The sequence below is a fragment of the Rhinopithecus bieti genome, unplaced genomic scaffold, assembly GCF_001698545.2.
Source record: "Rhinopithecus bieti isolate Rb0 unplaced genomic scaffold, ASM169854v2 scaffold_5387, whole genome shotgun sequence".
In the NCBI taxonomy this organism is placed as follows: Eukaryota; Metazoa; Chordata; class Mammalia; order Primates; family Cercopithecidae; genus Rhinopithecus; species Rhinopithecus bieti.
In genome coordinates this window covers 35,251-58,532 of record NW_016804806.1, presented here as the reverse complement: position 1 = coordinate 58,532, position 23,282 = coordinate 35,251, and the positions used below count along the sequence as shown (strand labels likewise).

The 23,282-nt window shown below is 39.7% G+C and overlaps 1 protein-coding gene across 3 annotated transcripts in view; it reads left to right on the top strand.

The window, feature by feature from the left end:
• The window catches only part of LIN7A (lin-7 cell polarity scaffold A), a 158,191-nt gene that overhangs the window by 118,670 nt on the left and 16,239 nt on the right, over positions 1-23,282 (top strand). For all 3 annotated transcript variants that reach the window (XM_017870448.1, XM_017870449.1, XM_017870450.1), the window contains one exon: positions 21,185-21,403. In XM_017870448.1, coding sequence (XP_017725937.1) covers positions 21,185-21,403 — 219 coding nt within the window. The remainder of the gene's footprint in view (positions 1-21,184; positions 21,404-23,282) is intronic.

Here is a 23,282-nt window from a genome sequence, read left to right as displayed (position 1 = left end):
TTTGCTCAGTCACTGAATAAGCATTGTATTAAGCATCTACACTGTACAATTTGAAGCAGTCAGGATTCTTCAATGAAAAAAAAAAAAAGAGAGAGAGAAGTCCTTACCTTTGTGGAGTTCACATTCTAGTATGACAGATAAGCAATAAGCAAAATAAATACAGAAAGCGACATAGTGTTAGAAATGGCAAGCGCTAAGAAAATTAATCAGTACAGTGTAAGGAGGCTAGAGGATGCCATGGCAGGGAGAGTGTGGTGTTAGGGGGTGATATTCAAGGTGGAGATCAAAGGAGATAAGGGAGTGGGCCACACCTAGGGAATAACATTCAGGTCATTCTCCTGTGACCATCACAGGAGAGCATCAACATCAAATCTTTAAGGTTTGAAGGGCACTGACATTCCAGAGAAGCAACAAAAAGCCAGTGAAACTGGAGTGGATTGGAGTAGAGGGGAGGAGGAGATGAGTTCAGTGTTAGTAGTTCATTTTCCTTTTAAATTTTAATTTTTTTCTAATTAAAAAAAATCAACTTTTAAAATATATCTTCTACTCAATTATATGTGCCTATGTGTTAAAATGGTAATTTTTAAATTCCCAGAAATTAAGTTTAAAAATAAAGCAAGCATCCCCAGGTGTAGTAACAACATTGGTAACAAAAGTAACTGAAAAGACTTCCTTCCAGGGCTTCTAAGCCAGGCATTTGCAGAGAACTCTAAGTGCATTGGGCCCTTAGTTCTCAGTAAATCCCTATATGGCACAAACTCAATGTAAGTGGTGGAGTTTGGTGAATAATTTGCTAACTTACCTGAACCTTAGTTTTCTCATTGCTAAAAGATGATAATATAAGAAGTTACTTAGTTTTTCTATTTTACTGTTTAAATGGCATAACACGGTTCCTGAACATGTAGTAAGTACTAAATAAATGTTAGTGCTTATAATCATTGCTAGTTTATGATGAAGGCAGCAAGCCATTGATTTAAGCAAGCAAGTGAACGGAGGCAGTGAGGAAGGTGAAAGGGCCATCTCAAGGAAGGGCCCAGACACAAGAGAAAATTGCATGTTCTCCTGCTTGGACCTTCATGGATTAGCAAATGAGGGTGAAAATATACACAGGGGCCAGATCATAAAGGGTGAAGTACACTAGGCTGAAGACTTTGGCCTGTATCTGCAATTTAAATATAAAATTACGAGTTTTTTATGAAATATGGCAACATATTTAAGTTAAAAAAATTGATTGATGAACATTAAACATCAAAAAGCTTAAGTATTTAATCATTAATTCATTTGGCAAAATGTTATTGGGCCTAGCATTGTCTTACTCCCTGGCAAAATAAAAAATAAATACAATATCTTCTATTTCACGTATAGGTATGGGGAAGAAATAAGGAGGGAAGCAGATCATCTTTGTGATATAGGTTATTTTCTAAATAATGATAAGTATGGGGCTCCATGGGATACCACAGAGGTAGCATCTTACTCAAACAGGGGGATGGAGAGGGGTTGAGCAGAGACAGTTCTCCCATAGGCAAGTAGGTATTAGGCAGGTGAACGGAGGCAGTGAGGAAGGTGAAAGAGTCATCACAAGGAAGGGCCCAGACACAAGAGAAAAATTGTGTATTCTCCTGTTTGGACCTTCATGGATTAGCAAATGAGGGCGAAAATATACGCAGGGGCCAGATCACAAAGGATGAGGTACACCAGGTTGAAAGACTTCGGCCTGTATCTGCAATACGGGGACATGTAATTATTTTAAGCACAAGAGTTATAAGACAAAATTTGCATTTTGGAATGATTACTATGATTGCAATGTGAACAGTGGTTTAGAAGTGGCCAGATGCAACCCGATGTGGATGTAAGTTAATATTTAGTGAGAGAAACACAGATCTCATTATGATCTATCTAATTATGATCTATTATGTAGAGAATATTGATGATTCTTTGTTATGACACATTATTATTTGAGGAGCGGGGAGAAGATCAACAATAATTGTACCAAAGAAGAAAGACAAAGCCAACACATTTCATTTTCAGAAAAATTCCTAGGTCAACTGATTACTCTCTGTGGAATCTCACATCTATCAAGATTGAGATCACTGCAAGTTTCTTTGTTTTTAATCTCAGGAGCCATTCGATGAAAAGCAAAATTTTAAACATGAAGTATTTCATAACCCTTCCTCATGATTTTTCCATTGAACATTATTCCTTGAAAACATGGATTTATAGCCTATATATTGAACCATGAATGATCTGCCATGCCGTATTACTGATATGCTGATCCTGACAAATAAACAACTGAGAGGAAATATAGGAAAGGAAAACTTAGATTTCAGCAAATTAACAAAGTCGGGAGAAAAACCATTCAGTCATGATTGTTCAAACAGAATCTCGTTGGCATTACATTGTGATTGAGGTTTTGAGGCTCCTGCAGACTGTACTTCCACATCTGTAATTTTTGAGGTAATTTTGCTAAAATCCCTTCATTTCACCTGAATTACCCAGGCAATTAAAGAATTACAGTTGTAGGGATTTTTGCTTTTGTTTGGGGGGACTTATTTTGCCCAAATTACTTGAAAGCTCTGCCTGAAAGTACTATTTAAACAAAATTATCCTTCTTCCCACCTTCTTCGGTTTGTTCTAGAATGACCTTTCCTCCCGTGTTTCTCATGGGATGATACTGGGTTATTGTATTTAAAAATATACAATAAATATGTAAATGCATTCTTAGCAAATTTTTAAATAATTCAGTATGGAAAGACTAAAGTCAGATTTTTTTAAAGAGTCCCCTTAACCATTTTCCTCAATCTGTTCCAGCCCCTTTCTCTCCCCATGTGTAGAAACACCACCATAGTGAGCATACATCTAAAGGTTTCTCTTTGTATTCAAGCACACACATACATCACACACACACACACACACACACACACACACACACCACATTTACTTATTTATTTATTTTTAAATACAAACGTATGAGACAATGCAGGGCTGTGACTAAGAGGTCAGCCTCCAGACAATGATCTGTTACCCATTAATGGTGTGGCCATGGGAACTTACTTAATCTTTCTGTGTCTCAGTTTCCTCATTTATGAAATTGGGATGATGATATTATGTAACTTGCAGTGTTGTTATGAAAAGTCACTATTTTGCTACATTTAAAGCCCTTGAGACAGTACCTGATAGTAAATATTCAATTAATATAAGCTACTATTATTATTATAAGTGATTTTCTTAAATGCATTGTTATTTTTACATATACTTATTATCTGTGACTTGCTTCCTTGGTTAAAAATGTCTTGGAGATTTTGCCTCATCAGTACATAGACCTTTTCTAATCTCCTGTATAATATTCTATATATGGTTCATTTAACCGTTCCCCTATTGATGGACATTTAGTTTGTTAACCAAATGGTTTTTTGTTTAATTTTGTTTTGCTATTTTGAGCACTGCTTGAATGAAAATCTTTATGTATATGAGTAACTATTTTTCTCAGGTAGATACTAATATGTGCAAGCCAGGATAGGAAGATATAGATATACTTTATTTTAATAGACATTGCCAAACTGACTTTCAAGAAGCCTATATCAATTTATACTTCTATGTTTTATGAGGATATAAATTTCACCAAATCCTTGGCGATACATTCTTTTTTTAAACACGTGAATGATTTTGATCTCATTTTAGATTTAATCTGCATCTCCCTAACTGATAGTAGACTTGAGCATCTTGTAGCTGAGACCTTTATGGGAAGAAGGTAGTCATACATAATTCTGGCAGGAATGAATTACGTATAAACAAGAACAAAAAAAACACCCAGAGTGATTTGAATATGAATGATGGGGACAGTGTTAGACATAAGGTTATAGAGGCCAGCAGGGAGTGAAAAGTGAAGGTCCTTGTAAGCCATTGTAAAGTATTTGCTATTAATTTTGAGCAAGGAAGTGACATAATAGAGAATAAGTACTGCTTGGGATGGGCTTTGAATGATGGGTGTGGGTTTATTCAAATAGAGTGGAGGAAGGACATTCTACACTGAGGGAATAAAACTGAGAGATTATGGAAACATGAAAACACATGCTGAAATCAAAAGCATAGTGTTGCTTCTATGTTGAAGATTAATATTAGGAAATAGCATTGGACCTACCTGCCTGTACATGGGAAGTGCTTTGCATGATACAAGATGTTTTCATTTTCATTGCTAGAAAATTGAAAAATACGTAAGGGGTAATGCATTTATTGGATACATTCTGAGCCAGGTTTAGTACTTGGCACTTTACACGGGTAGTCCATATAAACCTAAATAACTTCTATGAAGGAGATGTTTTGTTGGTTTGTTTGTTTGTCTCACTCTGTCACCCAGGGTGGAGCGCAGTGGCAGGATCTCAGCTCAATGCAAGCTTCGCCTCCCGGGTTCACACCATTCTTCTGCCTCGGCCTCCCGAGTAGCTGGGACTACAGGCACCCACCACCACGCCCAGCTAATTTTTTGTATTTTTAGTAGAGACAGCGTTTCACCGTGTTAGCCCAGACGGTCTTGATCTCCTTACCCTGTGATCTACCCGCCTTGACCTCTCTCAAAGTATTCTCAAAGTACTGAGATTACAGGTGTGAGCCACCGTGCCCGGCCCTGAAGGAGATGTTATTAATGCCATTTTGCATATATGGGAACTGAGGCTCAGGGAAATGAAATAACCTTCTTACAGCGGTAACCTTTGACCTAAGCTTCAAAGTCAGTCCTCTTCAGATTAGCTAAACAAACATTGGATGAGTTCTGTGCACTGTGCTAGGTATCAGGGATAAACCATCAAGGTAGCAAGGTCCCTGCCCTCAAGGACAGTGTCAATCATAGCTGTGCTCTTTCTACTCATCAATAGATTTTAAGCAAGGGCATGCAAAAACCAGGCAACTCAGCCAGGGGTGGTGGCTCACACCTGTAATCCCAGCACTTTGGGAGACTGAGACAGGAGGATCACCTGAGGTCAGGCGTTCGAGACCAGCCAGACTAACATGGTGAAACCCCATCTCTACTAAAAATACAAAAATTAGCCAGGCATCATGGCACATGCCTAAAGTCCCAGCTACTTGGGAGGCTGAGGCAGGAGAATAGCTTGAACTCAGGAGGGGGAGGCTGCAGTGAGCCATGCCACCACACTCCAGCCTGAGCAACAGAGCAAGACTCCACTTAAAAAAAAAAAAAAAAAAAAAAGCAAAGCAACTCTGGCTGGAATAGGTAGAAGCATTTAGACAAGAGAGAAGCTGGAGGAAATCCAGGCAAGAAATCATAAGAAATAAGAGGGAGGAGAGGATGAGATGCAATTGTGGTAATTGATGCATTAATATCAACCAGTATTGGTGGTTAATTGGATGTAGGTTGAGGGAAGATGTCCCCAGGAGGGCCCAACTTGGGTGGCTGCATAACTAGTGATAGCAGGAACTAGAAAAGAGGGCTGAAAATAATCTTTGGAGGTTAGAGCCAGTTAGAGCATTTAAAATAAGCAAAAATCTTAGTATAAATCAATGGTGACAAAAGCAAAGAATATTCTGTGGGTGTACATTTAATTGGAAAAGACATTTATATGCACAGCTACAGAGATATTGGACAGTAAACATGAAATAGGCTTTAAATTTTGACTTCTCCTGCAAGAAAGCATCTGCAATGTTGAATCTCTGCGATTAAATTAAATGTTATAGCTATTATTAATGTTTTATTATTCATGGTACACATCAACATAAATGTCCATGCCATTTTACACTTTATAGGAAACACATTTGACAGTGCCAGGCTCAGACAACTTCTGCCCAGATTTGCTGTATTTCCCCCTGATGTTTTATATTAAATTGCCTGGACTTCTAGGATTATAAAACCGGCTAGATATTTGAAGTGTATCTTTTGAAGGGTTTGGTTGAATAATTTCAGCAATCTATTGTTGTCTTATGACACCACTTGAAAAACTGGGATATATGTGAGCTCGCTAGAGTAAGATACTTACAGAAAAAAAAAACTATTCTGATTGACTGGAATTCTAGGAGATGTCATTGCCCATAATACTTGCTGTCATCTTGGAAGAGGAGATAGGATGATGTACTCCTTGCTTAGGGGAGTAAGATTTCTCAAAAACTTCCTATAGGCTAAGCCTTTTTCTAGGTTGCAGAATCTTCTATAGAACCCCCTAACTTCAGCCCTGTTTCCATCACTGTAACAGCCCACCTGTCATAAAAGTCAGGGAAAATGATTTGAAGGGTGGGTCTTGTTATTTATTCTGAGGGATCTCAGTCAGTCTCCCAGTACATAACACTGCTTCATAAACATTTCAAAGTCCCCATCTGATTCTGGCTACTCTTTCTAAGCTAGTTTCACATTTAAAACCAGGCTGAATCATCCCTGGGATTCTGCAGTGGCAGAAGGAGATAATGCCCCATGGCACTAGGTCTGCCCTTAGGGTCTTGGCAGAATTGCAGAGTGGGCAAAAATGACTTAACTACACTCAAACCTAACTGTTTCAAATCTTTCTTATCACTCAGATCTCTCCTTCCTTTCCCCTTCTTCATGCTGGCAATGATGCATTCTCTGATAAAACCCCTTCCCTTCCTGGCTATTGATTTTTTTGAAAAAATTATTAAATAACATTTAGGGTTTATAGGTATACAATCATATTATCAGCAAATAGTGGCAGTTTGAGTTCCTCGTGACCGATTTGGATGCCCATTCTTTCTCGTTTGATTGCTCTGGTGAGGACTTCCAGTACTATGTTGAATAGAAGTGGTGAAAGTGGGCATCCTTGTCTTGTTCCAGTTCTCAGAGGAAATGCTTTCTACTTGTCCCCATTCAGTATAATGTTGGTTGGTGGTTTGCTGTAGATGGCTTTTATTACCTTGAGGTATGTCTCTTCTATGCCAATTTTGCTGAGGGTTTTAATCATAAAGTGATGCTGGATTTTGTCAAAAGCTTTTTCTGCATCTATTGAGATGATCATGTGATTTTCATTTTTGATTCTGTTTCTGTGGTGTAGCACATTTATTGACTTATGTATGTTAAACCATCCCTGCATCCCTGATAAGAAACCCACTTGATCATGGTGGATTATCTTTTTGATATGTTGTTGGATTTGGTTAGCTAGTATTTTGTTAAGCATTTCTGCATCTATGTTCATCAAGGATATTGGTCTGTAGTTTTATTTTTTTGTTATGTCCTTTCCTGGTTTTGGTATTAAGGTGATACTGGCTTCGTAGAATGACTTAGGGAGGATTCCCTCTTTCTCTATCTTGTGGAACAGTGTTAGTAAGATTGGTACCAATTCTTCTTTGAATGTCTGATAGAATTCAGCTGTGAATCCATCTGGTCCTGGACTTTTTTTTGTTGGCAATGTTTTTTATTACCATTTCTGTCTCACTGCTTGTTATTGGTCTGTTCAGATATTCTATATCTTCCTGGTTTAATCTAGGAAAGTTGTACATTTCCAGGAGTTTATCCATCTCCTCTAGGTTTTCTAGTCTGTGTGTGTAAGGGTGTTCATAGTAGCCTTTTGTATGTCTTTTGTATTTCTGTGGTATCAGTTGTAATATCTCCTGTTTCATTTCTAATTAAGCTTATTTGGATCTTCTCTCTTTTTGGTTAATCTCACTAATTGACTATCAATTTTATTTGTCTTTTCAAAGAACCAGATTCTTGTTTCATTTATCTTTTGTATTTTTTGTTTCATTTCATTTAGTTCTGCCCTTATCTTAGTTATTTCTTTTCTTCTGCTGGGTTTGTGTTTGGATTGTCTTTGTTTCTCCAGTTCTGTGAGGTCTGACCTTAGATTGTCTATTTGTGCTCTTTCAGACTTTTTGATATAGGCATTTAATGCTATGAACTTTCTTCTTAGCATCACTTTTGCTGTATCCCAGAGGTTTTGATAGGTTGTGTCACTATTATTATTAAGTTCAAAGATTTGTAAATTTCCATCTTGATTTCATTGTTGACCCAACGATCATTCAGGAGCGATTATTTAATTTCCATGTGTCACAGAATCCTTGCGGTGTCACTTTTCTGGCTGGAAACCTCTGTGTCCAGTGATGCCTTTGCCGAAATATTGCTCAGGCCTGCTGGGCTCATTCCACACATTCAGCCTGGCAGGTTGTGCTCAGCTTGTGCTACCCACCTGGATCCCATGCCTACCAGGGGCAAGCCAGGTGCAGAGTGGTGAGGAGTGTGTGAGCAAGTGAGCATGGAGTCCAGCCACTGCACAGAGCCAGGCATGTTGGCTGCAGCAGGGTGGGCAGCTCTAGGCGCAGCCACAGGGACCGGCTCCCTAGAAGGCTGTGGCTGGACCAGGTGTACCACAAACAGTTTGCATGCCTGCCACCAGGGACTGCAATAGTGCCTGGAAGCTTGGAGTAGCCAGGAACTGCAAAGCCCCAAAGAGGGTGTCACAACCCCAGCTCAGGGAGCTCTTAGGTCTGGGATCCCCAAAGGGTCATAGCTCTTCTCTCCTTCTCTCTTCTCTCCTTCTCATCACCCACAACGTTATGAGCAAGAGGCATATTTGAGCCCTGTTGTGTTACAGCTCTTTCAGCCCTGCCATTTGGCAGGTCCCAAGTTCTTGTCCTATCTCCAGGAATAATGAGGTATGTAGACAAGTGGAGAGTGAGCAAGGTGAAGAGGTACTTTATGAGCAACAGAACAGCTCAGAAGAGACCCACGGTGGGTAGCTCCTCTCTGCAGGCAGGTTGTCCCATCGTTTGCTCAGCTCTCAGCAGAGAAGAGACCCACAGTGGGTAGCTCCTCTCTGCAGATAGGTCAACCCATCATCTGTGTGAGTCTGACTGAGTCTGGGGTTTTTATGGGCTTCAGAGGGGAGTAAGTGCATGCTGATTGGTCCACAGGCAGGCCAAGAGAAAGCACCGTAAGTTCTCACTCCAGTCTGCCAAACAGGCAGCCCAGCCCCTGGGCTTCAGGCTGTCCCTGGCTTGAAGGTGGGGCTTCACCAGGAATCCACCCCTTTCCACCCAGGAGTCTGCCTGCCTCCTGCCACCATTAACCTGCCATCCTTGATGCCCATGATGCCCTGGCTCTTTGTGCTGAGAGACACCTGCAGTCCTGTGCTGAGCGACCCTTAGGCCCCCTTGACTTTCCTTCCTGATGTGGTTTGGCTGTTCCCCACCCAAATCTCATCTTGAATTGTAGCTCCCATAATGCCCATGTGTTGTGGGAGGGACCCAGTGGGAGATAATTAAATCATTGGGGCAGTTACCCCTTTTATTTTATTTTTATTTGTGTGTGTGTGTGTGTGTGTGTGTGTGTGTGTGTGTGATAGAGTTTCACTCTTTCGCCCAGGCTGGAGTGAAGTGGCACAATCTTGGCTCACTGCAACCTCCACCCCCTGGGTTCAAGCAATTCTCCTGCCTCAGCCTCCTGAGTAGCTGGGATTCCAGGTGCCTGCCACCACACTCAGCTAATTTTTGTATTTTTAGTAGAAACAGGTTTCACCATGTTGGCCAGTCTGGTCTCAAACTCCTGACCTCAGGTGATCCACCCACCTCAGCCTCCCAAACTGCTAGGATTACAGGCATGAGCCACTGCACACAGCGCCCCCATATTGTTCTTGTGGTAGTGAATAGGTCTCACAAGATCTGATGGTTTTATAAGCGGTTTCCCATTTCACTTGGCTCTCAGTCTCTCTTTGCCTGCTGCCATGTAGCTTTGCACTTCCTTGCTTTCTGCCATGATTGTGAGGCCTCCTCAGCCATGTGGAACTGTGAGCCAATTAAACCTCTTTCCTTTATAAACTACCCAGTCTCAAGTATCTCTTTATTGGCAGTGTGAAAGCGAACTAATACTTTGGGGTCATCAGTGCCCAAAGTCCACGGGGGGCTGAGGTGTCAGGGGGTTGGCTTGACAGTGCTCCGCTGAGTGCACACATCCCCAGCCTGATTGCAATAGTGCCTGCACTTGGCATCAACTTTGCTCTGAAATATGAGCAGGCACAGGGAGCTGGGAGAGGCCAGGCAACAGGAGCAGGAACTTCTGAGCCTGCAAGGGGAGAGTGGCTTCCTGGGTCCCTGAGAATGCAGAGATGCCTGGGTCTGCACCTGCAGCTGGGCAACTGCAACTGAGCACAAGAGGGTGGGGCTCTCTCCAATTTGGAAGGAGTGGGGCTTCCGCATGTTGCTGACTCCCACTGGCTCCCTAAAGCCCACAGCCCTGCAGCATCTCCCCCACTATAGCTGGTGTGTTTGCAGTGTCCACTCCAGACTGGCTGCAGCTGCCATCACATGTATTTGCATTGCTGTCTGATTTTAAGAAATTGCCACAGCCACCCCAATCTTTAGCAACCACTACTGTGATCAGTCAGCAGTCATCCACATAAAGACAAAACCCTCTATCAGCAAAAAGATTATGATTTACTGAAGGCTCAGATGATCGTTAGCATTTTTAACAATAAAGTATTTTTAATTAAAAAAGAAAATTTACTAGGCACTACTATGCACTGTGCGCATGTGCAACATCTTATGTCTTGGGTGACTTATTATCTTGATTTGCCCAGGTCTGATGCATTTCCTGGGACTTTCAGTGCTAAAACTGGAACAGTCTCTATCTGAGAGGGGAGAAGTCATTTCCAGAGGTCACACTGTTAATAAGCAACTTGTCTAAGATTCAAATCCAGATCCTCCTGACCCCAATCCCTGGCCTTTCTGCCCTGGCACTCTGGCTCTGCTAAGGCTTTTGTGGTTTAAGAAGTCACAGTAAATTTTAGTGACTAAGATGTATTTACATTTTGTAAGTGGAGCTGTAGTGGGGTGAGTGTGGGGTAGGTAGTTCTTTGTGGATATGCAAGGGAAGGTGATGATCACCACTTCCACAACCCCTCCCCTATCCTAATGCAGACCTGAAGGCAAATAATGAGAACTGGCAGTCACAACACTCTGCTTAGGAATATTTACATTTCTAAGCCTTTGCTCATTGTGGGTGTAGTGTCACAGAGTGTCAGGGGTTGGGAGAGCATGGGGGTGCACAGCCTGCATCTCAGAGACAAAACAGTGTGAATCACAGTTGGGAAGGGTTCTCTATTATCCCTGCTTCCTGGGTGAAACCCACCACTCAAGAATTAGCAGACTGATTTAAAGGTATCATTTTCGAGAAATATTTTCTCAGGCAGCTTTGTTCAGTGTTTCAGACCTCTAAAGCTCACGTTTGTACTCCTGAAGATGTGTGTGTGTGTGTGTGTGTGTGTGTGTGTGTGTGTGTGTGTTTAATCTTCATGCCAACAACCATCAGGACCTTTCCCCCCTTTTGGTGCAGACGTCAAGGATCGAGCATTACCACCAGGATGTAGTAGCTGCATTTATTTCCAATTTTAGTCTCCAGATCTGAAAGGTGGGCTGAGATCAACCCAATGGTAGGTTTGTGAATATCTGATTGCTAGAAGGCACTGATCTTTTTCTAAAGCTTTTTTGCTGGTTTTCAGTTTTCTGCCCCCAGGCTTACTGATAATGCTCTGCATTCTCCACTTTCATGATTCAAAAATTCTTCTACTTCTAACTGCTCTCACAGGAGAAGAATATGTATAATTATATACACTTTTTTTCCATTAACCTCCTTGCTCTTTTGTGGTGTTTAGTTATTTGATGATTTTCCCCTCTCAAGTTCCCTCACATTATGCATGCTCCTATCAGGTAAATCTCCTGCACGTTCCTTCTTTACCTAACAGAGCATGACATTGTTGAGGGACTGAGAGAAACAGTTTTCATGAATAACTAATGATCATTTGTAATTAGCATATCAATTGTATGAATGGAAATGATGCCACTAAATTACTTGAGGATGATTAACGGCAGTGGATTCACCTAAGTAGTTTTAAACATTCTTCCAACCAGCCCCATACACTATTAATTTACTTGGTAAACTTTTGCTTCCCAAATAATATAAAGAAAACTTCTACCTACACCAAAGGCAAAATCATATTTTGTTGCTGTTGTTGTCCGTGAACATCTGAAGCCCTAAGCAACACTATCACCAAGAAAATAGTTCAACAAAGAACTGACATTTGTTGGACGTTTTGTAAATTCCAGACACTGTTCCAAGTGCTTAGTGTATGTTAAATGTAATGCTCATAATAATCCTATAAACTAAGTACACTATGATGCACAATTTACAGGCAAGGAAAGTGAAGCTTTGAAATATTAAGCAGCTTGTCTGTGTTCACAGAGCTGGTAAGGAAAGCTCAGATTCAAACCCAGGCAATACTGGTTCCTTAGCCTATGAGACTTTATATTTTATATTGATGTTATATTCATTGACTAAGTATTTATTGAGTTCATAATAAATGCTGGACATAGAGATAAATAAATTAGACTCATCCTCCTCTTGGACAGTCTAGTGGCAACAGAATGATGGTGAACTGATAAATTATAGTGCAGTTGTGATAGATATTAGCATAAAGCAAGAACAAAATACTATGGGAGGTCATTAGCACGTTTTTCCAAGAGATAAATGTGATACTTTTAATACTTTTTCCACTTTTCTTAATCAATAAAGACTATATTTAGAACAGGAAAATTAACATATTTGAAACAAGGGAAAGATAAAACATCATAAAATTCTTTTCTGAATAATGTATACTATATTTTTTCCTTTACTGTACATACATATTTAGGATGGTTTAGTTTATAAATGAGGCACAGTAAGAGATTAACAACAACAATACTAGAACAATTATAACAATGTACTACAATCAAAGTTATGTGAATGCAATGTCTCGTTCTCTCTCTCAAAATATCCCATTGTGCTGTACTCACCTATTTTTGGACATTGATTGACCATGGGTAACTGAAACTGTGCATAAGGAGGCATTACTGTATATCATGTAGCTAATTCAAAGATATTTCTTTCTTAATTAAATGCCCAATCAACATTGCTTTTATTTAATGATCAAGAATGCCAACTGTAGAGCTACATCAAGGCAAAATCATAAGATTTCCCTCATCTAACCAACACTTTTTTTCTGTAGTAAGGTTGTAGAGAAATCCTTAAGATGTCATTTACTATTTTGGTTAGTTCTATTTGGGTTCAGAGTAGTATGTCCAAACACAAATCTACATGTCAGAGACTGGATGGTTGGATCAGAGTTTTGTATTTATATATTCCTAGTTCATATTGCTACAGATCTTAATACAGATCTTAAGCTGGGAACAGCTTAGGTCTCTATATTTAAAAACTTCTTCAGTTGACTTCTATGTACATCAAAGGTTTAAGAGTGACTGGCGTAAACATCTCTATGAGTAAGGAAAACTGCCAATATGATACTTACTTTTTTATTATTTTATTTAAGATTAAGGTTTGGTAGGTAAGAGCCTAGACTCTAGAAACAGATAAGCTCATTGCAGGTTGATCTGTTCCACTTACTACCTGGTGACCTAGGACACATTTCTTAACCTTTTCATTACCTTTTTAACAGATATGTTGCAAGGATTAGATAGAATGCACAGAAAACAGCCTTTTACTTAATAAATGGTCAATAAAAACTACAGTATACATATACACACATGCATGTTTACACACATTTATATGTATGAACACACACGCTTAAAATAAAATGACAGTAAAAGACCTTCATGGAACAAAAGTAAAACTATCATAAGAAAAAAATAATCACTGTTATATTTGTGGGAAAGGAATAGGTCTTTGCTTGATTATGCTGGGCCTTTTCAAATTTGAGAATCAGGCCGGGCGCAGTGGCTCATGCCTGTAATCCCAGCACTTTGGGAGTCCGAGGCGGGCAGATCAGGAGGTCAGGAAATCGAGACCATCCCGGCTAACACGGTGAAACCCAGTCTCTACTAAAAATACAAAAAATTAGCCTGGCGTGGTGAGGGGCACCTGTCATCCCAGCTACTTGGGAGGCTGAGGCAGGAGAATGGCTTGAACCCGGGAGGCGGAGCTTGAAGTGACCCGAGATTGCGCCACTGTACTCCAGCCTGGGCGACAGAGCAAGACTCTGTCTCAAAAGAAAAAAAAAAAAAAAAACAAAGTTGAGAATCATAACCCCTCACTAATCCTAATAGTAGTGAGCCCTTCAAGTAGCCCCATGCCGCTCCTTCACTCCAGCTCACACCTTTGAGCTAGGAGCTGACAGATGTTTTCTTTGCCATTAGTTCCTATCCTTTGACATCACACAAAAATGACGCACACAAAAAAAATCCAGTATTTCATTTCTGGATTAGTTAAGCTAGAAAATTAGCATGGGGTTGTTGAAAGAGCAGTCATCAAGAAAAATGAGTTCTAATCCAGACCTACAACTACAGACATATAAAATGGAGTAAGTTATAGCCAGTCTTGGGGTCTGTTTCCTTATGTATTAAGATATAAGGACATAAATGAGATTGTTTCTAAAGGTCTTTTTAGGTAAAATGTTCTGTGTTTCTGAGCTATCTAATTCACTAAGGTAAAATTACCTAATACCCTTGATGTCCTTTACTCCAGATGATGATAACATCATTTGGCCTTTAATCTAAAGGAATGACTGATGTTATTTAGGAGTCTATGCATAAACCTGGCTGTAAATATTCCTTGAATAACCACAAGGTCTAGCCAACTCTTGTTGTCCGACAAAGTATTTAAGTAACGTAACATCAGAAAACTGGATCAGGATGATGTCTATGTAATTCCCACAGAGAAAAACCTGCCTAAAAACTTGGCCAGTTGATGACTGACGGTACACAGATAGCATGATTGCTTCCCTGGGCAGGCATTGCTTCCATCTGAGATCTAGCCAGGGTCAAAATTTAACCCTCTATGGAAGTGCGAGAGAGAGAGCACATGTCATGAGCAAATTCATGTATGTAGTGCAATTCAAATTCTCCCATATAAGGGATGATACTTAATCAACCAGGAAATTGAGCATACCAGAAATAAGCTGCCATTTTGATATCTCACAGTGTATACGAATAGAAAAACTGTTGAATGATCAGAATGCAGCCATGTTTAAAACTTGGTTGAGTCTGGGCGCAGTGGCTCATTCCTATAAACCCAGTGCTTTGCGAGGCTGAGGCAGGCGGATCACTTGAGCCCAGGAGTTCGAGATCAGCCTGGTCATTGTGGCAAACCCTGTCTTTACTAAAAATACAAAAAGTAGCTGTGCATGGTGGTGGGCACCTACAGTCCCAGCTACTCGAAAGGCTGAGGCACAAGAATTGCTTGAACCTGGGAGATGGAGGTTGCAGTAAGTCAAGATCGTGCCATTGCACTCCAGTCTGGGTGACAGAGCAAGACGTTATCTCAAAACAAAACAAAGAAAATAAAACCTTGGTTCATTTACCAGACATTGATTTGCTAAACTTCAATCAAATTAGCTAACTTGAAAGCTGCCTAGAGCTTACTGCTGTATGAGATTGCTGATGAAACATGTATGCCTTTGGTTATTTACTGAGCTATTTTTTCCCCAGCTTCCTAAATGAAAATATATTTCTTTGTATATCAATATTATAGCAAATCCAGTTCGTATGGTTTTTCTATCAGTTTAGTATTTTATTAGTTTGTATATATCGTAATACAACTATTTGAGGCTCTCTCTCTCTCTCTCTCTATATATATATATATATGAGAAGGAGCCTTCAAATAGTTGTATATGATAATATACAACTATTATATATAACTAATGTATATAATTGTGTGTGTATGTGTGTGTGTGTATATATACTTTTTTTTTTTTTTTTTTTTTGAGACAGAGTCTCACTCTGTGTTGCCCAGGCTACAGTGCAGTGACACAAACACGGCTTCCTGCAGCCCCGACCTCCTGGGTTCAAGCCACTCTCTTGGTTCAGCATCCCAAGTAGTTGGGACCACAGGCACATGTCACTCTCCCCAGCTATTAAAAAAAAAAAAATTTTTTTTTTTAGAGATGGGGTCTTGCCATGTTGCTCAGGTTGGTCTTGAACTCCTGGGCTCAGACAGTCCTCCTGCCTCAACCTCCCAAGTGGCTGGGATTATAGGCATGAGCCACTGTGCCTGACCTCATATTAATTTTTATGTTTATTGTTAAAAGACTTATCAGCTAAAGATAGAAGCATTTTCAGGATGGGAATGTTCAGTCTTCATAGTGCATTTTAATTCATTTCATGTATGCTCATGGCCAGCCTAGGCACAATTGTGGGGTAGGTAATGTTTCTTTTTAGGGGTTTTTCTGTTTTAGGCTATACTTCTCTTTGGTCAAAATATTTCCTGGGAACCTACTATACCCTCAGGCTGTTCTCATCACTCCTCACCTTCTTAATAAAATCCAATTTTACCAGATGTCCATTGCAAGACCTTGTTAAATTAATTTATGCTAATGCAATAGGTACAACAAAACTCTTAAAGCAAGGGAATAAAACTTAAAAATATAGAATTTCAGGTTTTAAATGGAGGAGGGGTTTCACTTTATAAATAAGAAGGTTTTTTTTTTTTTTTTTTTTTTTTTTCTTTTTTTTTTTGTTTTGCGAGAAGCGACCGGATCTCCCCTCCTGTCGGCCGCCAGTGCTGTGAAGTGCAGTGGCAGGCGATCTGTCAAGCTCACTGCAAGCTCCGCCGTCTCAGGGTCATCACGCGCCACATTCCTCTCTGCCTCAGCCCCTCCCGAGGAGTCAGCTGGCGACTACAGCCTCCGCCACCGTCGCCCAGCTAGTTTCTTGGGTAATTTCTAGTAGGAGACAGGCGCCGTTGTCAACGCCTGGTGTTTGCCAGGAGGTCCTCGACACCCTCTCCTGACCTCGGCGCGATCCGCCGTCTCCGCGCCTCCCCAAACGTGCTGCGGATCACAGGCTGACCACTGCGGCCCCCGGCCTCAAACTAAGAAGTAATTTTTTAGAGCTCCTAAAGTCATATAAGAACCACCTTCTCAGCCTATGTAGAAAGCTGGTGCTACAAGTTTTCAGTGATTGCTCAAACTTACACTGGTTGTTATAAAAGATACCTCCGAATCAGGAGTGCTTGTATATACAGCTTCGATAAAAACAGCTTAACTCTTTATAAATAATCTATCACATTTCAAAATATGCCTTAAATATTTAGCTAGAAATGATGCATACTTTTATTAAGAGTGAGACATACACTAAGTCAAAAGCAAGAATAGATGCTAAACCGTCAGGGCTCAAGGAATACCTGTGAAGGGCTTGCACATCAACATTTATACACTAGCTGAGTAGATCTTTTGACTTCTTTTTATTCATGCAACAAGACTTCTGTAACAAGATGGTTTGATTTATTGTTTTTACCTTAAAAAGGAAAGAAGGAAGAAGAGAAAATTGCCTTACTCTTCTTACAAAGTTATACCGACGGACTGAAAGCACTCCAGAGATAAATGATTAGTTAAGGAGACAAGCATATGCATTCAAAAGTATTTACAAAGTAGGCAAAGCTAGTGGAGGAAAAAAGGCCACAAAAATAATCCTTAAGACAAGAATTAAGATATCCTTCTGAAAACAACTAAAACAACTAAAAAAAGTTGAGGAGTGTTTGAAATAAAATTTTCAAGCATGCTTATATTTCTTAATCTCTTTCTAAAACTCACTTCTTAGCTGCTTAATGACATAATTTGTGAGATGTTAGTAAAGCGTATCAATAGTACAAGTAAGGAACTGTGACACTGCCCAGATCTCTCACAGTGACTCTGTCCTGGTGGGAAAGACAGTAGAGCCAAACTAAGAGACCTGTGGACTCTGCTGAGCCTTAAAGAGAATCTGAGTCCTTGTCTAAACTGAAGATAAAGCATGAAGGCAAAATTTCTGGAATTGACAACTGTGGGGTCCGCTTTTGATACATTGTTAACTGTGTGGGAGAGGGCAGAGCAGGGACTGGAAGAGGATAACTTTGATGGTTTTGCAGGGCCTGGTATGTGGTGCACCAGCCAGCCATGTTTCTCTCAACTCTTCACCACCACAGTGAGAGCCTAATGTCCCACACACATTAGTACCACTGCTCTCCTGTGGCAACTGAATTGCAGACACAGTGCCAAAACAGAGATAATGGGCCTCTAAAGGTCTGGCCTAGAATCTCAACCCTATTAAATAAAAGCAAATAGAACAGAAGCCACAAAGAAGTCTACAGACTGATGATCTGGCCTAGAAAATGGGTGAACCATTATTATTAAAACATAAAAACATGTAAGTTTTAATATTAAAAAAGACATTAGAGAAGGGTAGATAGACGACCAAATCACCAAGTTTTCCTTTCAAAGGAAAATTCTATGCATTTACAAATCATCGTGGGACCAGTTATAAAGAAATTACAAACATACGGAAAATAGTGTTTATATTGCACGATGCTGTCAAAGTTTCCCTTTCTTTCATGTTTTCTCAAGAAATGTAGTAGACTATAATTCATAGAATAAATGCTTAATAAACATATTAATTGAGTGACTAAGCCAATGATCAAATGATCCCTTAAGTCTCCCAATCTGCATTAGAAATTACGAATCTGAAGGTATAACTCAAGGGTGCTTAAGATTTCACTTCCTTTATTTTTCCGTAACTCAATTTAGTGTCCATTTTGAGTTTCCCTTCTGCTTGGATTGTGAAAATGTAATGTCAAGCAATTGAGGGTGGCCCTCTCTGCCTCTTCAGTGTGACTCTTAGGTGTTCTGACACTCTTTAAGCTTATCTCGGTCTCCATCCATCACACTGCACTGTGATTTTTTTTTTTCTCTGTACCTTACCCAAGAAGCAAGGCAAAAAGGCTTTGGCAGTTCAATCCTGTAAATTAAGGGTTCTGTCATTTGCCCTGGTGATCAGCTCAGAGGCGCAGGAGCCAGGGGCTCCTTATTTAGGGTCCTATAAAGTCTAATTATGACTTTCTTCTTTTTGCTTCTCCATCATCCCAACCTGGAGACTCTTCAGAAAACTGGGAAAAAAGCAGCTTTGTGTTTACTTTGAGGAATCATAGTTTCTCCAAGTATTGTCTATGCCATGATGTTCAAAAGACTGTTTTGAAATTCAAAAGCCAAGAATTGATTTTTTGTTTTCTATCATATCTATCTTATAAGTATGTGTGCATATTTGATTATATCCTGAATAGATTTTTCTGAATATAAAATTATTCACTTATAATAAGGGGTTATTCAATGCATAACAATAGTGCCCTCCAGAAAAATTTCACCAGTTTTATGTTATTAGCAGTCTGAGTCCAATTTTCCTACATCCTTGTCTGTGCACCAAATTTAAGAATACATATTTATTATTTTTAAGTCAAAAATGAAATATTGGCCAGGCGCAGTGACTCACGCCTGTAATCCCAGCACTTTGGGAGGCCGAGGCAGGCGGATCACAAGGTCAGGAGATTGAGACCATCCTGACTAACACCGTGAAACCCCATCTCTACTAAAAATTGATAAAATTAGATGCACATGGTGGCAGGCACCTGTAGTTCCAGCTATTTGGGAGGTTGAGGCAGGAGAATGGCGTGAAACTAGGAGGTGGAGCTTGCAGTGAGCCGAGATTGTGCCACTGCACTCCAGCCTAGGTGACAGAGCGAGACTCCATCCCCAAAAAAAAAAAAAAAAGAAATATTTTATGTTGGTCTATACTTCTTTGATTACTAGGGAGTCTGAACATCTTTTCTGAGGTCTATCGGCCATTTTTATTTTTTATTTTTTGTCCATGCATATCACTGCTTATTCTGCTTAGATCTTTATTGATTTGTTAGAAGAATGAAGGGCAGGCTGGGCACGGTGGCTCATGCCTGTCTCCCAGCAGCTTGAGAGGCTGAGGGAGGTGGATCGCTTGAGGTCAGGAGTTCAAGACCAGCCTGGCCAACATGGTGAAACTCCATCTCTACTAAAAATGTAAAATTAGCCAGGCGTGGTGTTGCACACCTTTAATCCCAGCTACTCGGGAGGCTGAGGCAGGAGAATCCCTTGAACCCAGGAGGTGGAGGTGGCCGTGAGCCCAGATCGGGCCATTGCACTCCAGCCTGGCCAACAAGAGTGAAACTCTGTCTCAAAAAAATAAAAAAACGGGCAAATAAACCAGAAAAATATCCCTTTTGCACTAAGTATATGACAGTCATATACTGAAAGTGTTTTTCTGGTTTATTTGCCCTTTTTTTTTTTACAGTGTTTGAGACATAGAAACTTACACTGTGTACATCTGATTTTGTGGTTATGTTTCCCTGGGCATTTTAAATTAAGAATTCCCTTTCTATTGAAAAATGATTAATGTTCACCTTTCTTTTATTTTAGTTATTTTATGTTTTTATTTTACATTTAAATTTTAATTAATCTGTTATATTTAGCATAGTGTATGAAATTGGGTCTCTTTTTTTTTTTTTTTTTTTTTGAGATGGCTGTAAACCTTACAATCTTACATAGGCTATCAATTTTGTTTTTTTTGAGATGGAGTCTCGCTCTGTCACCCAGGCTGGAGCGCAATGGCGCTATCTTGGCTCACTGCACGCTCCGCCTCCTGGGTTCACACCATTTTCTGCCTCAGCCTCCTGAGTAGCTTGGACTACAGGCGCCCACCACCACGCCAGGCTAATTTTTTGTATTTTTAGTAGAGACGGGGTTTCACTGGGTTAGCCAGGATGGTCTCCATCTCTTGACCTTGTGATCCACCCACCTTGGCCTCCCAAAGTGCTGGGATTACAGGCGTGAGCCACCGCGCCCTGCCGGGTCTCCATTATTTTGTATTATTTAATTTAGTTAATAGCCCTTTTCTCCTTTGGTCTAAAGTCCACATTTATAATAAATAATACTTCCCATGTGATGACTCTCCTTCTGGACTCTGTGCTATGTTCTACTATCTCTTTTATACACACAATAAGATACCACTTTAATCATTGTAGATTCTTAATAAATTTTAATACCTGATAGAGAAATTTCCTCTTTGTTACTATGTTTTAATTTTTTTTCAAAACTTTGTTGACTAGTGCATTTACTCTTCCAGATGCAATTTGGAAATTTCATTCCTAATGTTAGCATTATAACTTAGGTCTTCATTGCTTTTCACCCGCATAACCTGAATCCCCACGCAGTCCATTCTGTGACCCCGTGCAGCCTAACCTGCTTATAGTTTAATCACAATGTAATACATAATAACAATGATGGTAAGATAACTCATTTGCCATGCTTTCTTAAAAATTTGAATTTGGGGTTCTTAATATGATACTAATTTCAGATTTGTCTCTCAGGGAAAAGAACATTGAACCTCCTCCCTTTAAGAAGTGTCATTGTCTTTTCAGAGTGTGGAAGGAGAACACCATGAGAAAGCTGTGGAACTACTCAAGGCTGCTAAAGACAGCGTCAAGCTGGTGGTGCGATACACCCCAAAAGTTCTGGAAGAAATGGAGGCTCGCTTTGAAAAGCTACGAACAGCCAGGCGTCGGCAGCAGCAGCAATTGCTAATTCAGCAGCAACAACAGCAGCAGCAGCAACAAACACAACAAAATCACATGTCATAGGTGAGAAGTGACTTATTTGATACAAGGAGTGTGTGTTTGTGTGTGTGTGTATATATATATATGTATATAAAATGTTCTAAAATATATTTTCTTAGCTGAAACAAAACCATTAGATTTAAATAATCCAAACAAAATCAATCAAACAAAAGACAGTGATCTAAAAATATATAAACAAGATAGTTTATGTGCCATTCAGCTATATGCTCCACAAATGCAAGATAATTTGGAAAATGATGTACTTTGAAAGGGGCAAGTATGGGCTGTAGGATGCTTTTAGACAAATTAAGAAAATTCAGCCTCGTGCAAACCCGGATCCTAAGGAGAAGAGTGTGAGATGGATTCCAGGCCTCACTCACCCTGTTAGCCAGTTACCTCTACACAGTGTATTAACTGCACAACCTTATAATGCTGACCATGGAAAGATCTCCTTTAGAATACTGAGATACAATTTATTGGAAAAATGCCCCACTGAAAAGAATGAAGCTGAGACCTGCCACTGTCCATGCTCTAAGAGATTCTGAAATTCTCATGCTCCTTTAAAGCGTGTCTAACATACAAATAGCCAACAGCTATATGAAAAAATGCTCAACATCTCTAATCATCAGGGAAAAGCAAATTAAAACCACAATGAGATGTCACCTCATACCTTTTAAATTGGCTATTATCAAAACGATGAAAGATAGCAAGTGCTAGTGAGGATGTGGAGAAGAGGGAACCCTTGCACACTTTTGGTGGGAATATAAATTGCTACAGCCAATTTGACAGACAATACGGATTCTCTCAAAAAGTTCAAATAGAATTCCATATGATCCAACAATTCTGCTTCTGGGGAGATACTCAAAGGAATTGAAATCAATACGTCAAAGAGATGTTTGCACTCCCATGTTCAATACAGCATTATTACAACAGCCAAGATATGAAAACAACTGAAGTGCTAGCAATGAATACGTTTCTTTAAATGTAATAAGTATGTGATAGATATCTGTACCTACCTACATACACACATACACACACACACACACACACGAATACCATTTAATATTTAGCCTTTAATTAGCAGGAAATGTTGTCATTTTTGTCAGCGTGGATGGGCCTAGAGAACATCATGGTAAGTGAAATAAGCCAGGCATGGACAGACAAATACCACATGATCTCACCTATGTGTGGAATCTGAAAAACTTTAACTCATAGAAGTAGAGAGTTGAATGTGGTTTCCAGAGGCTGGGAGGTTGGGGGAGGAGGGTAGACAGAGAAAAGGGAAAAGGTCTTAGCCAAAGGGTACAAGTTTCAGTTAGGTAGAAGGGGAATAAGTTAAGATGATCTATTATACAACTTCGTAACTATGGTTAATAATATTGTATTGCATATTTCAAAATAGCTAAGAGAATGGACTGTAAATATTCTCACCACAAAGAAACAATAAGTATTTGTGGTGACAACTTTGGTAGCCTGATTTGATCATTCCACACTGTATACATGTATTGAAACATCACATTATAATCCATAAATACATAAAATTATTACTTGTCAATTAAAAATAAAACTTTAAGAGTTTTGAAAAGTTGTAAAGTAGAAATAAAATGTGTCTAAGATTCTCCTGCCTTTTTCTAAATTCCACTTTGTGACAAAGAATACTAAATCAGGTTTTGCTATATATTATCAAGAAAATACAAGAAAAAATGTTAAGAGACCCCATCTCTGAAGTCCCTACTATGCCCTATGCCCTTATCACGTTTTTTCCCTAATCCTCAGAAAAAAATCCCTTCAAGGCAAGTATCAATAAAAAGTTTTTTAGATGAAAATATGAAGCTAAAATAGCTTCAGTGGATCTCCCGTGACTACACTTACAAGAAACATAGAATTATTTTCCTTTTTACTC